General features: G+C 61.2%; 2 protein-coding genes across 2 annotated transcripts in view; both read right to left on the bottom strand.

Moving 5' to 3' along the window:
- The window catches only part of GNG7 (G protein subunit gamma 7), a 49,335-nt gene extending 39,818 nt beyond the window's left edge, over positions 1 to 9,517 (bottom strand). Inside the window, exon 1 of the mRNA XM_066205468.1 lies at positions 9,429 to 9,517. The gene's annotated coding sequence lies outside the window, so the exon portion shown is untranslated. The remainder of the gene's footprint in view (positions 1 to 9,428) is intronic.
- Positions 9,518 to 12,599: 3,082 nt separating this feature from the next.
- DIRAS1 (DIRAS family GTPase 1) lies at positions 12,600 to 16,746 on the bottom strand. Its single transcript, XM_066205462.1, has 2 exons — positions 16,630 to 16,746; positions 12,600 to 14,467 (listed from the first exon to the last, which is right to left on the bottom strand). Exon 2 carries the CDS (start codon positions 14,444 to 14,446, stop codon positions 13,850 to 13,852), a length of 597 nt encoding a protein of 198 aa, XP_066061559.1. The 5' UTR covers positions 14,447 to 14,467; positions 16,630 to 16,746; the 3' UTR covers positions 12,600 to 13,849.

Below are 16,746 nucleotides of genomic sequence, written 5' to 3'. Positions count from 1 at the left end.
AGGGCTGCAGGGATTTTAGGAACTCCTCCCTGAAGGGATTTTAGGCATTCCCCCCTGAAGGGATTTTAGGCATTCCCCCCGAAGGGATTTTAGGAATTCCCCCCTGAAGGGATTTTAGGAATTCTTCCCTGAAGGGATTTTAGGAATTCCTCCCTGAAGGGATTTTATGAATTCCTCCCCTGAAGGGATTTTAGGAACTCCTCCCTGAAGGGATTTTAGGCATTCCTCCCTGAAGGGATTTTAGGAATTCCTCCCCTGAAGGGATTTTAGGAACTCCTCCCTGAAGGGATTTTAGGCATTCCTCCCTGAAGGGATTTTAGGAATCCCTCCCCTGAAGGCACTCGGGGCCACTCTCCCAAAGTAGGTGTTTGTCCCGTGACAAATCCCTGGCAGCCGCCCAGATCCTCCCAGCAGCTCCCGCCGGATAAACCCGGAATTCTCCCTTTCAGCTCCCCGAAAACCGCCGGGGATTATCCCGTTACAAACGTGCTAGAAATGTTCATTACAAAGTTGGCTTTTGGCAAATGTTAGAATGAATACTGTCTGTATAATTGTGCTGTGTTGAGCTTTGTTAACGGAGTTAAGTGACGAGGGTATTTCCTGATTGGGACAGAAGTGATAAAAGGATTGGGGTTTTTTTTTCTTTGTGACATCTGAAGTGACCAGGCCAAAAAAAGTCTGGGGAGGAGTTGTTGTCACCTCGTGGACCTGCAAGAATCCTGCCGGATTTCTGGGGGTTTTTATCCAAATAAAAACAACCAAACACCTCTAAGAGGAAAATTGATGAGACCCACGTTAGCGGACAGAGTGGAGGCACCCACAGAGAAATCCGTGCGATGAAATGATTGAAAGGACACGGCAAACCTTAAACAGCGCGGGCTGAAAGAGTGAGAGGTGCTGCGGGCCGGCTTTGTGCCAGGCGCCCTCGGCCGAGGAGCTTCTGCCCCTGGTCCTGCCTTGCTCCAGGCTGAGCCCCTGCCCAGCTCCCCCAGGGATTCTCCAGCTCCTTTCCCAGGGATTCTCCATCCCCTTTCCCAGGAATTCTCCATCCCCTTTCCCAGGAATTCTCCATCCCCTTTCCCAACTCCCCCAGGAATTCTCCATCCCCTTTCCCAGGAATTCTCCATCCCCTTTCCCAGGAATTCTCCATCCCCTTTCCCAACTCCCCCAGGAATTCTCCATCCCCTTTCCCAGGAATTCTCCATCCCCTTTCCCAACTCCCCCAGGAATTCTCCATCCCCTTTCCCAGGAATTCTCCATCTACTTTCCCAGGAATTCTCCATCCCCTTTCCCAACTCCCCCAGGAATTCTCCATCCCCTTTCCCAGGAATTCTCCATCCCCTTTCCCAGGAATTCTCCATCCACTTTCCCAGGAATTCTCCATCCCCTTTCCCAACTCCCCCAGGAATTCTCCATCCCCTTTCCCAGGAATTCTCCATCCCCTTTCCCAGGAATTCTCCATCTCCTTTACCAGGAATTCTCCATCCCCTTTCCCAACTCCCTCAGGAATTCTCCACCTCCTTTCCCAGGAATTCTCCATCTCCTTTCCCAGCTCTCCCAGGAATTCTCCATCCCCTTTCCCAGGAATTCTCCACCTCCTTTCCCAGGAATTCTCCATCCCCTTTCCCAACTCCCCCAGGAATTCTCCATCCCCTTTCCCAGGAATTCTCCATCTCCTTTCCCAGGAATTCTCCACCTCCTTTTCCAGGAATTCCCTCAGGAATTCTGCAGCCCTTTCCCAGCTCCTTTTCCTATTTTTCCAAGCCCAACCAGGAAGGAGGGATCGGTGAGAGGAGCACCAGGACAAACTGGGCAGAGCCAAGGACATATCTGTGCTCACGCTCCTGCCCGCGCCAGCACCTCTGCTGGGAATGTCTGGAGCGTGGATTTGTTTCCCAAAAAAACCCCCCAGCCTGCAGCAAGGCACCAAAGTGATGGACAGAGAGCCCCGGGCTGGGAAATTGTGGAACGGCTTGGGTTGGGAAAGTCCATCCGGTGTCACCTTCTCCCGTTCCCAGCCTGGGACAATTCCATCTGCAGGGAAAGCAGCACCGGGATTGCAGCTGGAAGGAAAAGCTCAGAGACATCCCAGCTCATCCCAAAAGCAGCCAAAGGAATCGGGATTCCACGCCCCAAACCACCGGAATGTCCAGGTTTGATTGGGATCAGTGCGATCAAACCTGCCTGACACCAGAGGAACTCCCTGGGTGCTCCCACAGGAGCACTGAATTACAGGAAAATTAGGATTACAGGATGGATCACAGGAAAAAAACGATCCCCAAAACCTCACCCAGGAGCCTGGAGCTCCCTGGGAACGCCGCCAGAGCCCGTGGATCCCTGAAAATGCAGCTCCTGCTCACACAGCTGCGTCCTGCACCCCCCAAAACGCCGGGACCACGCTCAGGGAACACAATTCCCCAGCTGGAAACGTCACCGGGAGTTCTCAGCCTCACCAAAAAGTCCTGCTGTGATTAAAAATTAAAAAAAAAAAGGAAATAAAAGGTCCCTCCCCAGGCCTTGCTTTTCTTCCCCTGATAGAAAAGCTGGATGAAATTCCCAACATTTGTTTGGGAATTGCAGCACGACTCGCTCCGAGGAGCAGCCTGGCCACGTCAGGATTTATGGAGCACAAACACCCAGCCCTTGCCAGCAACAAAAAAAAACAACAAAAAAACAAAGAGAAATAACTCACTCAGAGTGGAGGAAATGAAAAACAAAAAGCCACAAAAAAAAAACCCCAAAAAACCTTCCCAAAAGCAGCTCCTGCAGCACATCCAGAGAAATCCCGAGCTTGGGATGAGCTTTGGAGGGGTTAAAACACACCAGGAATGTTTAGATCTTGTGTGTTTTTAAATCTTTTGCGTTTTTCTAACAGCAGGTGAGGTAGAAATGGATAAAATGCCTCCAGGGCTGAAAAAAAATAATAATAATTTAAAAAAAAAACCCTTTCCAAACTATTCTATAGATTTAAAAATAGATTTTTGGGGTTTTTATTTCCAGAGGGGACAAGTTGGGAATAAAACAAAAAAGGGGTTTTTTTGGGGGGGGAGGTCAGCAGAAGGTCCAGCCTTGGTTGTCACCTGAGGGGGAATCTCCTTCCCTCTGGAATCCCCTTTTCCTGCTCCTCCGTTCCCATCAGGAGCCAGGTTATTTCTCAGATTGTTTTTCAGATAACTCAGTTTTCCAGCTTTCTGAAACATGAAAATATGAAAATATGAAAAAACCAGGAGCTGCCGAGGTTTCCTGGCTTTTGCAGCCTCTGAGAAGTCACTAAAAATCCACCTTGAAGTGGAAATTCGGGAATGTTTCCAGCTGGACAGACCCACCCCAGGCTGAAGCAGTTTAAAACCCCTCCTGGCCTGTCCGCAGAGGGAAAACCACTCGATAAATGATGAAAAAATGAATTTCCTGTTTTGTGTCTCGGCGTTAACAGCGCGCCCGAGTTTCCTCTTTTCTTTCTTTTTTCTTTTTTTTTTTTTTTTGTCCTTTAACTTCACGGCCAATCCTTCCCCACCCATCCCTGAGCTGCCGGAGATTCCAAAACTGAATCCAAAACTCATTCCCAGGGAAAATCCAGCTCCTTGCACCTCTTAAAACAGAGATTAAACCTCCCTCAGAGCCCCCAGCAGAGAGAAATCACCGAATTTAATTTATCCCTATGACTTTTTTGGGTTTTGGGGTTTGGTTTTTTTTTAATGAACTGGTGGCTGCTCAGGTATTTTAAAGGAGGAAAAAAGTGGTTTTTTGGGACCAAGATATAATATTTCAGAAGGTTTTTTCTGGGGGGGGAAGATTTAAACTGGAGCGAGTTTCACTTTCAGAAACCCCAAACAGGTTTTGTGGGGTTTTTTAATGAACTGGTGGCTGCTCAGGGATTTTAGAGGAGGAAAAAGGGATTTTAGAGGAGGAAAAAGGTGTTTTTTGGGAGCAAGACACAACATTTCAGAAGCATTTTTTGGGGGGAAGATTTAAACTCGAGAGCATTTGTGAGCGAGTTTCACTTTCAGAAACTCCAAACGTGTTTTTGTGGGGTTTTTTTAAATGAATTGGTGACTGCTCAGGGATTTTAGAGGAGGAAAAAGGTGGTTTTTGGGACCAAGACACAACATTTCAGAAGGATTTTTTTTTTTTTTTTTTTTTGCTGAGAGGGAAGATTTAAACCGGAGTGAGTTTCCCTTGCAGGAACCCCCGATGCCCCCGTGTCTGGGGCACAATGGCTCCTTGTTTGTGGCCCGGCTTTTCCATCCAGCCCCTTTTTTGGCACCGCCAAAAGCAGCAGCAGATGATAACAGGGAGGAACCAACAGCCCGAGCTCTGCCAGTTCTCTGAATCCCAGCAATTTCTTGTCAGGAACAAATTAAAAGTGGCTAAATCTCGCACTAATTAATATTTAAGACAAAGCTCCCCCCCTCTCTCTCTCTGTGTCTCTCTCCCCCCAGCTTTGCTGATTTATTTTTGTCTGGATGTGACAATGGGCAGGCAGGGGACTGGATTGATGGGTTTAGTTCTGTTCCCTTCCCCAGCTGGCGGAAAAGCCGGAGGAGGGGGAAAGATGAAGCAAAAAAATCACCTGGTGAAAAAAATCAACAGGGGAGGGGGACAGAGAGACCCTGAGCAGAGAGCTGGGAGATGTTGCAGCTGGGAAACCCAGAATCCAGCTGGACACGGGATTTCCGGGGCTCAACCACCCCAGGAACCCCAGGAGACTGGGATTAATCCCTTCAGGAATTCCAGGATATTGGAATGAATCACTTCAGGAATCCCAGGATATCAGAATTAAAGATTTCCACCACTTCAGGAATTCCAAGATACTGGAATTAGAGCTTTCCACCACTTCAGGAACCCCAGGATATTGGAATGAATCACTTCAGGAATTCCAGGATATTGTTATTGGAGGTTTTCACCCCTTCAGGAACCCCAGGATCTTGGAATTAATCATCTCAGGAATCCCAGGATATTGGAATTTTAGAGGTTCCCACCACTCCAGGAATTCCAGGATCTTGGAAATAACCCTTTCAGGGACCCCAGGATATTGGAATTAAAGGTTCCCATCCCTTCAGGAATTCCAGGATACTGGAATTAATCACTTCAGGAATTCCAGGATATTGGAATTAGAGGTCTCCATCCCTTCAGGAATTCCAGGAACTTGGAGCAATGAGGGGTTTCCATCTCAAAGCTCCATTGTGAGATCTCCACACCAAGGCCAGGCTGGAATTCTGGGGCTGGAAGCGGCCTGGGGCAGTGGGAAATGCCCCTGCCTGTGCCTGGATGGGCTTTAAAACCCTCCAGCCCAAACCAAACCAGGACTTTTGGTGACCTCAACTCCTCTGATTTCCCATAAAAATGAGGAAAACAACACTGCACCTACAACCACAAACAGGTCCCTCAGTTATCTCACCTCACACAGACACCACGATTTATAAATCCCATTTTCCCCTCTCACTCTCTTTTCCCAGGCACAAGGATCCCCAAACAATCCCGAAATTCCCCCAGCTGCTTTTCCAGGTTTTTGGGTGGCCCAGCCCCTTTCCCCACCCAGAGCTGCACTGGGGGGTCACAAATCCAACCAAACCATCCCAGCTTCCCACCCTGAGCTCATTTCTAGAGCTGAAAAGGCAAGAAAATGATTTTTTTTTTCAAAGTTCCACCTCCTCCTGAGGGTGCCCAAGCAGCTTCCCCCCCTCGCTGGCCACTGCACAAGTGGCCACTTGGAGCTTTCCATGACCCCCAGAGCCTTCCCAGGGCCATTGTTCCGGAGCTGGAGCTCGTCCAGCCCCGGCTGTGACAGGGCAGGGACGGCCACCAGCCCCTGGCAGCCAGGGGATGGCCGGGGACCAGGGAATTGCCAGAGATCAGGGGACTGCCAGAGATCAGGGAACTGCCAGAGATCAGGGAACTGCCAGAGATCAGGGAACTGCCAGAGATCAGGGAACTGCCCAGAGATCAGGAACTGCCCAGAGATCAGGGAACTGCCCAGAGATCAGGGAACTGTCAGAGATCAGGGAACTGCCCAGAGATCAGGGAACTGCCCAGAGATCAGGGAACTGCCCAGAGATCAGGGAACTGCCAGAGATCAGGGAACTGCCCAGAGATCAGGGAACTGCCCAGAGATCAGGGAACTGCCCAGAGATCAGGGAACTGCCCAGAGATCAGGGAACTGCCAGAGATCAGGGGACTGCCAGAGATCAGGGAACTGCCAGAGATCAGGGAACTGCCAGAGATCAGGGAACTGCCAGAGATCAGGGAACTGCCCAGAGATCAGGAACTGCCCAGAGATCAGGGAACTGCCCAGAGATCAGGGAACTGTCAGAGATCAGGGAACTGCCCAGAGATCAGGGAACTGCCCAGAGATCAGGGAACTGCCCAGAGATCAGGGAACTGCCCAGAGATCAGGGAACTGCCCAGAGATCAGGGAACTGCCAGAGATCAGGAACTGCCCAGAGATCAGGGAACTGCCCAGAGATCAGGGAACTGCCCAGAGATCAGGGAACTGCCCAGAGATCAGGGAACTGCCCAGAGATCAGGGAACTGCCAGAGATCAGGGAACTGCCAGAGATCAGGGAACTGCCAGAGATCAGGAACTGCCCAGAGATCAGGAACTGCCCAGAGATCAGGGAACTGCCAGAGATCAGGAACTGCCCAGAGATCAGGGAACTGCCAGAGATCAGGGAACTGCCCAGAGATCAGGGAACTGCCAGAGATCAGGAACTGCCCAGAGATCAGGGAACTGCCCAGAGATCAGGGAACTGCCCAGAGATCAGGGAACTGCCAGAGATCAGGGAACTGCCCAGAGATCAGGGAACTGCCAGAGATCAGGGACTGCCCAGAGATCAGGGAACTGCCCAGAGATCAGGAACTGCCAGAGATCAGGGAACTGCCCAGAGATCAGGGAACTGCCAGAGATCAGGGAACTGCCCAGAGATCAGGAACTGCCCAGAGATCAGGAACTGCCCAGAGATCAGGAACTGCCCAGAGATCAGGGAACTGCCAGAGATCAGGGAACTGCCCAGAGATCAGGGGAATGCCAAAGATCTGGGAACTGCCCAGAGATCAGGGGAATGCCAAAGATCTGGGAACTGCCCAGAGATCAGGAACTGCCCAGAGATCAGGAACTGCCAGAGATCAGGGAACTGCCCAGAGATCAGGAACTGCCCAGTGATCAGGGAACTGCCCAGAGATCAGGGAACTGCCCAGAGATCAGGGACTGCTACAAAAGCAGCTGCTGCCAAGGGGCAGCATCCAGTTCCTCTGGAGACAAGGGCAGGGATGAGAAGTGGGGATCCCTCGTTAGGGTAATGAGCTGCAGGGCTCGGTGACAACCGCCAGCTCCAGGACACGGTGACAACACTGAAATCCAAGGCATGGTGACAACCCCCAGTTCCAGGGCATGGTGACAACCCCAGCAGGACACGGTGACAATCCCCAGCTCCAGAGCACGAGGCGGGCGGGCAGATAAGGCAGCCGGGCGGGCCGGGCAGGCGGACGAGCAGGGGACAGAGCTCGGTGTCGCCTGTCACACGCTCCCTGCCCCCGGGCCAGCGCGGGATCATTAATTCCCCCCGGTCACAGCCAGGGCTGAGACGGGAACGGCAGGAAAACGGGAATGGCCCCAAAACTGTGCCAAGCCCGGCAGCCACACAAAAGAGCCATTTCCATTCGTGTCACAGCCACAGACGGCAGGAGGAACCTCGGGGACAAGCAGCTCCCTTTAACCCTATTGATCCAGCTTTTTTTTTGCCTTTTTTTTTTTTTTTTTTTTTTTGTGGGGGAGGGATGTTTCCCCCCCGGTTTTCCCCGGGATAAACGGTGCCTACAGAGTCCCAGATTCCCCGGAGGGATTTGTTTTACCCTGAAGCCTCCGGGATGTGCTCAGCTGCCCGTGGATGTCCCACCCGGCAGGGAGACAAAGACCTGTGGAACCTCCCGGGGATGGAGGCCCGAGCTCAGCCCGGAGAAACCACCGGGCTCTGAAAAGCTGGAGAAAACCAAACAACCGCCTGAAAGGCCTCGGGTTTACTCGGATCGAACGCTGAGCTGCCGACTCCCGTGCTCCGTCACACACTGGATCTTCCCCTGGTCGGAATCACCCCCAGAGCAGCATCACCAGAAGCTCTCAAAGCCGGAGGGTGCCAGTTTTCGCCCAAAAAATCCCATTCAGCCGCAATAACTCCCTCCAGGCAGCAGCAGAGGTGTCTCGGAGCAGACCCAGCTCCAGCCCAGCCCGTTTGGCTTTGGTGTCAGGCCACACCTGATGGCCACAAGCCCAGGACCGAGGCAAAGCCCAGATTTGTACCCGCAGCTCCAATCCCTGCACTTCCCCAACTCCTAAAGGACGCCCAGCTCCCCATTCCACACCTCCGATTGTGAGTGAGGAGCAGGAGACAGATTTCTCTCTCTCTCTCTCTCTCTCCCTTTGTCTGCGGCACCCACTTACCTCCTCTACACCTCAATAACACAAAACGCGGATCCCGCAGCCACCCCTCCTTTATGTAACCCACACAATTCCCCGAATCCTGCCCGGATCCTGCGGGATCCCAGCGCCGTCCTGGGCCGGCCGCCGGCTCCTCTCCACGCCAACCCAGCCCTCAACTCGCGGGCGGGAAACAAACAAGTAAATGATGCCGTGTCGGGTGATTGTGTCGAGCTCCCGAGCTCCTTTTTCCCCCAAAAAACAATAAAGTCAGCCAGCCTCCAGGCAGCCGGCACTGCACCGTGCCCCCCATCGATGCCCACTGTCCCTTGTTGTCACCTCGGCCACCCAAGGCCGCCCCTCGCCGTCTCACCCTCACCCTCAATTCCTTCACCCCAAAACCTGGAGACCCCCCCCCAAAACTCCACTGCAGCCCCTCTGTGTGCCCCCCGAACACCCCAAAACCATCTCCTGGCCCTGAGCCTTGTACTGAAATCACCCCCAGGGCTGAGACCGCCGGGGGATCCCCCGAGCTGCTCACCGCAATCCCCCACCTGTGCCAGGCTCCAGCACCCCCTTTCCCCCCCAGCACCCCCAAATCCCCACCCCAGCCTCCCCTCGGACCTGCCCGGGGGTTCTCCGGTCCCGCCCCGGCTCCTGCCCGGCTCCCCCGGTGCCCCCGGCCCGCTCCGCGCCCCCAAAGCCGCCCTGCATCTCCCTACAGCCCCGGCCCGCCCCGAGCCCCCGACCCCGGCCCGCTGCCAGCCCTGCCCGGAGCCCCCCGCACCCACCCCGCTCCTGGGCCGCCCGCCCCGCTCCCCACGCCCGGACCCCCCTCACCGCCCCGGAGCCCCCTCACGCCTCCCCCGGCCCGGCCCCGCCGCCCCCCCCCGGCCGGACAGGGGCCCCGGCCAGGGCCGCGTCGGGGCGGGGGCTCCGTCGAGCCGCGGCCTGAGCCGGCCGGGCGTCCCCTCCCGCCGCCCGCGGCCGCCCCGGCCCGTTCGCGGCGGTTCCTCACCGGTACCGGCGGCAGCGGGCGCGGCGGGCGCGGAGCGGAGCCGCCGCCTCAGACACCGCGCGGTGCAACGCACCCTGCTGGCCCGCGGGCGGTGCCGGCCCCGCCCCCCGCGCCTGATGGACAGCGCCCGCAGCCAATGGGAGTGCGTGAAGAGCGGGGCGCGGGGGGAGGTCCGGCTGGGGGCGGGGCCGGGAGCGGCCGCCAAGTTCGGTTGCGGCGGCGGCGCGGAGGGAGGGCGGGGAGGGGACGGGGTCGGCGGAGGAGCGGCGGGAGGAGCGGCCAATCAGCGCCCGTGTCTGGGAAGGGGGCGTGGTCTAGTTATTATATCATTTATATTAATGAGGTGGGAGGGGGCACGTGGTGGCCGGGGCGCGAGGCACCGGGAGGGGACCGCCCGGGACCCCCGGGGATCCCCCGGTGTGTGACGCCTCCCGGTCCCCCCGAGCTCTCCCGGGGATCCCCCAGCCCGTGCTCCTCCGGCGCCCTCGGGGCAGCCCGACCGGACCCTGCGAGTCCCCGACGCTGCCCCGGGACACCCCCAGAACACGGGGGGGCTGCGCCGCCCGCCGTCCCCTCTGCCCTGCCCGGCCCCGGGGGGACACGCGGCGGGGGAGGCGCTCCCGGGACACGCCCTCCCCCCGTGCCCCCACAACACGGGACAGGTGAGGGGCGCAGGACACGGGGGATGTGAGACGAACCTCCTGGATGCACCCCACCGCAGGGTCCCCCCCTTTCCACCCGGACCCCCGAGGGCTGCGTGGCTGCTGGTCCCGCAGGAGAGACCACGGGTCCCACAGACCCCCCGTGTGACCCTATTCCACCCCAAACCCCCCAAACCATCCCCGGGCACGGCCCTTCCCAGCCCTGCGTGCCGGGGGTCGCCGCCCCGCTCTCCCCCCGCCCTGGGGAGCTGCTGCCCCCGGGGCCCGAGGGGAAAATCCGTGGGGATGAATCAGCGGCGGGCGGGAGTCACGCTGGGGCGCGGGGGGAGTGGAAATCACGCCCTGAATCGGGGCTTTGATTCCCCCCGCGGCCCCGGAGAGCGGGGCCGGCGGGTCCCGGTGGTGGCCGGCCCCGGCCCGGCCCTCGGCAGTCACCGTGAGGGGACACAGCCACATTCCGTCGCTTCCCAGCGCGTCCCAGTCTGCGGCAGGGCCACACCAGCCGTCCGCATCGCTCCAGCTGCGATCCCGGCAGGAATTGAGGTGGGGAAACGCCGATCCCGCGCTGTCCCCACCTCTGCCGGGCACAGCTGGAACGGGGCTGAAAACTCCGTAATCCTGTTAGTGGGAAGAAGGCTCATTTTCCCCTTAATCCAGTTTGCTCCCATCTGTCCCGGCCCGCCGTGTCCTAATCCGCTTTTCCTGCAGCGCCGGGAGAGGGGAAACCCCCGAGGGGCGCCGGCGCCGCCGTGTCCCCCCGCTGAGGGACACAAGGGACAAAACCCGACACGGCGCCGATGCCAGCGCCACACGCGATGCCAGGAGCTGCTCTGGGTCCCAAAATCTGGATTTGTGAAGTTGATGGCCGCGGGGCGCAGCCACGGCTCCTCCTCGGTGGGAACGTGGCTCATCCCGGCGCTCATCCCGCGGCTCACGCCGCTAATTAACGCTCAGGGGCAGCTTTGTTTAAAGCCTGGACCCGGGGGAGGCTCCGGGCGCACGGCGAGGATCCTCCCCCCCGGCCCCGCGCTGAGTTTTGGGGGCTCCGGATGGAGTTTGGGGGGAGGCCACCCCTGGGAGCATCCCGAGGGACACCCGGGGGTCTCCCCGGACACGGTGGCCACAGGTCCCCGTCAGCTGGGGGACAGTGGGAGGGGACAGAGACGGGGAGTGGGAGACCCGGGAACGGGGGAAAACGGAGATTTTCCGCCCCCAAGGAGTTGTGGAGCCTCTGGAAGCGCTCTGAGTTCTGGTGTGACGGTGCCACCCCAAATACCTGAGAGTCCGGAGGGGTCTCTGCGGGTGGGGACTGGCACCAAGTGTCCCCACGCCCAGGTGTGCCTGTCCCACCTTCCTGCCCTGCCACCCACGAGGGCCCCGGATTCCCCCAGGTCAGGAGCAGCTCCAGGGGCAGTGCCAGGGAGGTGGGACATCCCCGCGGAGCTGGGACATCCCTACGGATCTGTGACCACGCCACAGGGCTGTGGCTGTCCCCACTGAGTCGTGACCGTCCCCATGGAGCCACGACGACCTCAGAGAGCCGTGACTGTCCTCAGGGACCTGCCTGTGGCTGTCCCCACCGAGCGCTTTCCCCTGCCATCCCCACAGAGCTGTGGCTGTCCCCACGGATTCAGGACCATCCCCACGGATCCACCACCATCCTTATGGATCTATGCCCATCCCCACAGATCCCTGACCATCCCCACAGATCCCTGACCATCCCCACGGATCCATGACCACCCCTATGGATCTATAACCATCCTCCCGGATCTATAACCATCCCCACAGATCCCTGACCATCCCCACAGATCCATGACCACCCCTATGGAGCTCTAACCCTCCCCACAGGTCCCTGCCGTCCCCCCGGGGCCGTGCCCCGTTCCCCCCCGGCCCGTTCCCCCCGCCCGCTCCCGGAGCCCACGCGGTCCCGCGCCCGGGGCGCCGCGCTGGTTTCCATGGCAACCCACGGGCGTGATGACGCACGCGCCGCGCCCCCGCCCCCTCCCCGCGGGCACGGGCGGGGACACGCGGGCACGCGCACGCGTCACCCGCGTCACACACACACACACACACACAGCGGGCACGCGCACGCGTCAACCGAGTCATACACACACACAGCGGGCACGCGCACGCGTCACCCGTGTCACACACACACATCGCACGTGGAACGAGCACGGAACAGGGACAGATGTATCACACCTGTCACACGCGTGTCACACACATGTGACAACCGTGTCACACGCGTGTCACACGGACACGTCACACGTATGTACACAGCGCTGCACGCACTTACACACACACGTGTGCACCCGTGTCACATTTGTGTCACACGCACACACAAATGTCACACCTGTCACACATCTGTGCGCACATCACATATGTCACACACATCACACACACATGTCACACACACACATCACACTCACCTCGCCCCCTCCCCGTGCCCCCCGTGCCCCTCCCGTGGCCTCTCGCCCCGGCCGGGGGCGGCTCCGGGGGACGCGGGAGCGTTTCTCGTCTCTTTATTGAAGGAAGACTATTTCTAGAATAAAGGCTACATCGTCACGTCACCTTGTCCCCTGGGCGCTCGGATCCTCGTGTAAAAAGCCGGGGGGGTAGGGGGAGCCGGGGGGGCCCGGCCTGCCCGGGGACACCCCCTCGGGGACACCCCCTCGGGGACACCCGGGTGGCAGCGGGGGAAGGAGCGGGGCCGGAGCGAGGGGACAAACCTCGCGGGGACGAGGGGCTGGTGACAGCGCGGGGACCCCGCTCCGGCCATGGGGGGGGGAACAAGCGGGGCTGCGCCAGAGCTGGGGGGTGTCGGGGGTCCCGGGGGTGCGGGGGCCGGGCCACCCCGCGGGGGGGACACTGAGGACGGGGTGGCACCGGCCGCCAGCGCTGGGCAGGGGGCGCGGGGGGCGCGGGGGGCAGCGGGGCCCGGCTGGGCCGCGGGGCCGGGGCTCTCCCGCCGGAGCTCGCCAGGATTGTGCTGGGTCAGGACCTCCCGCGGACCCGATGCTTTGTGCTTGGGCTGGCGGCTCCGGCTGCGGGGCTGGGGGGGCACGGGGGGGCCCGCGGCGCCAGGGATGGGGCTGGGGGGTCACGGCACCACTATGGGGCGGGGGGACTCGGGGGTCACGGTGCCGGGCTGGGGGCTCGGGGGGCTGCGGTGGCGGACGGGGCTGGGGGGGCCGTGGCACCAGGACAGGGCTGGGGGGTTTTGGGGGGGGGGGGGGGGGTCATGGCACCAGGATGGGGCAGAGGGGCCGGGGGACACACCGGGCAGGGGGACACACCGAGCAGGGGGACACACCGGGCAGGGGGACACGGGCACCGCGCAGGGGCTGCCCCCGCCCCGGGGCTCTGCCCAGAGGAGCAGAGCGCTATGGCGTGGGGACGAGGGGACCCGGGAACGCGTGTGACTGTCCCCAAGGCGACACCGCCACCCCCACGCGGCACCGTCCTTCCCTCCCACGGGGACCACCGGGGGCCGGGCCCGGCGGCGCCGGTTGTGCTGTGAGCGCGGGGGGGGCGGTCCGGGTGTCCCGGCGGCGAGTCCCCGGTCCTGCCGCGCCCGGCGGGGGTGGCCGCGTGTCCCTCGGCTCGGCCCCGTCTTCACGCGGGCGGCCCCGCACAGTCACAGTGATGGCACACGGAGGACGAGGGGACGGTCCCGCTGCCACGCCGCTGCCACGTCCAGCCGCGGGGGGGGAGGAGGGGGGGCGGGAATCCGGAGGAGGGGGCGCGGGGCAGTCCGGGGCTCTACATGATGCTGCACTTCCCCTTGATTTTGTCTGTCCTCTTCTGCTTGCTGGAGCGCTTCCCGTCGATGGTGAGGCTGACGTTCCTCCTCTTCTCCAGGTTCAGCAGCTCCTGGAAGAGCTCCTTGACGTTGTAGTTCATCTTGGCCGAGGTCTCCATGAAGGCGCACTTCCACTCCTTGGCCACGGCCTCCCCCTCCCTGCTCTCCACCTCGCGCTGCGTCTCGTCGCACTTGTTGCCCACCAGCATGATGGGGATGCTCTCCACGCTGCCCTTGATCTGCACGATCTGCTGGTAGATGGGCTTCAGCTCCTCCAGCGACTGCTTGCTGGTGACCGAGAAGACCAGGATGAAGGCATGGCCCTTGGAGATGGACAGGCGCTGCATGGCCGGGAACTGGTGGCTGCCGGTGGTGTCGGTGATCTGCAGCGTGCACACGCTCTTGTCGCAGCTGATCACCTGGCGGTACGTGTCCTCGATGGTGGGGATGTAGGTGTCGCGGAAGGTCCCCTTGACGAAGCGCAGCACCAGCGAGCTCTTGCCCACGCCGCCGGCGCCGAACACCACCACCCGGTAGTCGTTGCTCTGCTCCGGCATCTTGCCCCGCCGCGGTGGCCGCTGAGGGGGGCACAGGGAGGTGTCACCCCCCCGGATCCAGCCCGCGGTGGCCCCCCCCCGAGGTGTGGCCCCGGTTGGGAGTGGGGCTGGCTGCCCTTGGGACGCCCTTGCCGCGGTTATTTTTGCCGGCTGCCCGCTGTGGCCATATGGCCGAGCGCGGCCACCGGCACCGCAGCTGCTGCCCGGGCTGCCGGGGGGGAGACACGGCAGGGACCCCCCCGAGCAGCTCTGCAGGGCAGAGGTCACGGTGGTGGCACCTGGAGCGTCCGGCTGGGCTCTGCGGGCAGGGACAGAGGTGGCCTTTCACACACAGGCCGTGCTGCTGGTGGCCTGTCGCCCCTGTCACTCACACACCGTGCCATCCCCCTGCTCTGCTCCCACCCCAGGGATGTGCTGGGGAGCGGAGGGAAGGAACGTGGCACGGCCTTGGGCAGTGGGTCAGAGACACCCCCGGCCACCCTGATGGTGCCAAACCTCGGTGCCCACCCACAGGGGACAGCTGGACCCGGGCAGGGTCCCTGATGTCCCCCCAGCTGACACAGCCAAGTTGTGAAATGAGGGGGCACAAAGAGTGGCCGGGGCTGAGCCCCAGGCTGGGCCCTGCTCCAGTTCCCCCAGTGCAGCACAGGGCTGGCGGCACCAGCTCTGCCCCAGGAGGGTCCCCAGGGCGTGTGGGACCCTCACAGAGCCTTGGGGACATTAACCCACCACAGGACAGGGTTTCCAAAGGTGTCCAGCCACAGGTTGAGCAGGAAGGAGGAGAGGGAAGTGAGCACTGCTGGAGGAGTGTCCTCAGTCAGCTCCACTCCTGTCACCCCAGCTCAGGGAAAGGGGACAGCGAAGTGCCCCACACAGCCCCGTGCTGGTGGCTGCCCTGGGCACGGCAGCTCCTGCATCCCTGAGCACCTGCAGGGGAACCAGCAGCTGCTGCATCCCCATCCCAGGGCACTGGGGGGTCCAGACCCCGCAAGGCAGCCCCCAAACCCCGGGATGGCCCCAAACACCAGAGCCAGGAGAGGCTGGGAGCTGGAGGAGCCCATCCCCGCGGCCTTGGGCAGCCAAGGAGCTCAGCCCACCACGGGCTCCTCGGATCCCACCAGGCTGAGAGCGTCAGCAGCACCCGGGGGCTGGGGCTGCAGCGGGGGCCGGGGCTGAGCTGGCGCGTGGGAATGGCCAACCTTGGCCGGGGCTGGCAGTGGTCCCACCCTGTGCCACCTGTACCATCCCACCCTGTCCCACCTGTGCCATCTCACCCTGTCCCAACTGTCTCACCCTGTCCCACCTGTGCCATTCCACCCTGTCCCACTCTGTCCCACCTGTCCCATTCCATCTGTCCCACCTCTCTCATCCACCATCCCACCTGTCTCACCTGCCTGTCCCACCTGTCCCATCCCACTTGTTCCACCTTGTGTCCACGGCACAGCCAACAGTCCCCCCGGCCTCACAGCCCGGCCGTGGGGCTGAGCTGAGGGCTGGGCTGGACAGACCCTCACGCACCCTCGGGGCTCTTTGGGGTGACCCCACGGCCTGTGCCCCGCAGCACCCCGATCCCAACAGTCCCTGGTGCCCGAGGGTCCGCAGCACGGCCCCCCCTCAGCTCGTGGGCAGGGACCACCCGGGTCTGATCCTGCCGGGGGGCTCTGCACCCCCCAGGACCCCCCAGCAGCCTCCCACTGGGGCCCCCAGCACTGGGGGTGACACTGGCGGCGACCTGGGGGTCAGGGGTGAGGGAGCAGGGGTGCGATGGAAGGGCAGGGTGAAGATGGAGGGGCAGGGAAGGGCAGGATGGAGGGAGGGAGGGCTGAAGGGGCAGGAGAAGGGGCTGGATGGAGATCGGAGGGGCAGAGGAAGAGCAGGGGGGAGCAGCATCCCGCTCAGGATGGAGATGGAGAGGCGGGGGAAGAGCAGGACGCAGATGGAGAGGCAGAAGGGGCTGGACGGAGGGGCAGGATGGAGATGGAGGAGCGGGAGAAGGGGAGGCGGGAGGGACGAGCATCCCGCTCAGGATGGAGATGGAGAGGCGGCAGAAGGGCACGGACAGATGGCGGGGCAGGGTCGCGGGTCCCCCCGCGCCGCTCCCCGCCCTCGCCGGCAGCACCCCCGGTCCCCGCGCTCCCCCGGCCCCCGCCGCGCCGGTCGCATTGCGGTGCCCGCCGCCTCACCGTGTCCTGCCCGGGATCCGCCCTTGGCTGCGGGCGGCGCGGCGGCCTCAGCGCATGGCCCGGCCCGGGGCGGCCCCGGCGCGGCGGTTCCGCTCCGCCCGGCGCGGCTCGCTGCGG

This window comes from Chamaea fasciata, unplaced genomic scaffold, assembly GCF_029207755.1.
Source record: "Chamaea fasciata isolate MVZ Bird 193981 ecotype frontalis unplaced genomic scaffold, bChaFas1.0.hap1 SCAF_28, whole genome shotgun sequence".
NCBI classification, from domain to species: Eukaryota; Metazoa; Chordata; class Aves; order Passeriformes; family Sylviidae; genus Chamaea; species Chamaea fasciata.
Note: the sequence above shows the minus strand (reverse complement) of the source record. Positions and strands in the feature narration are given on the sequence as shown.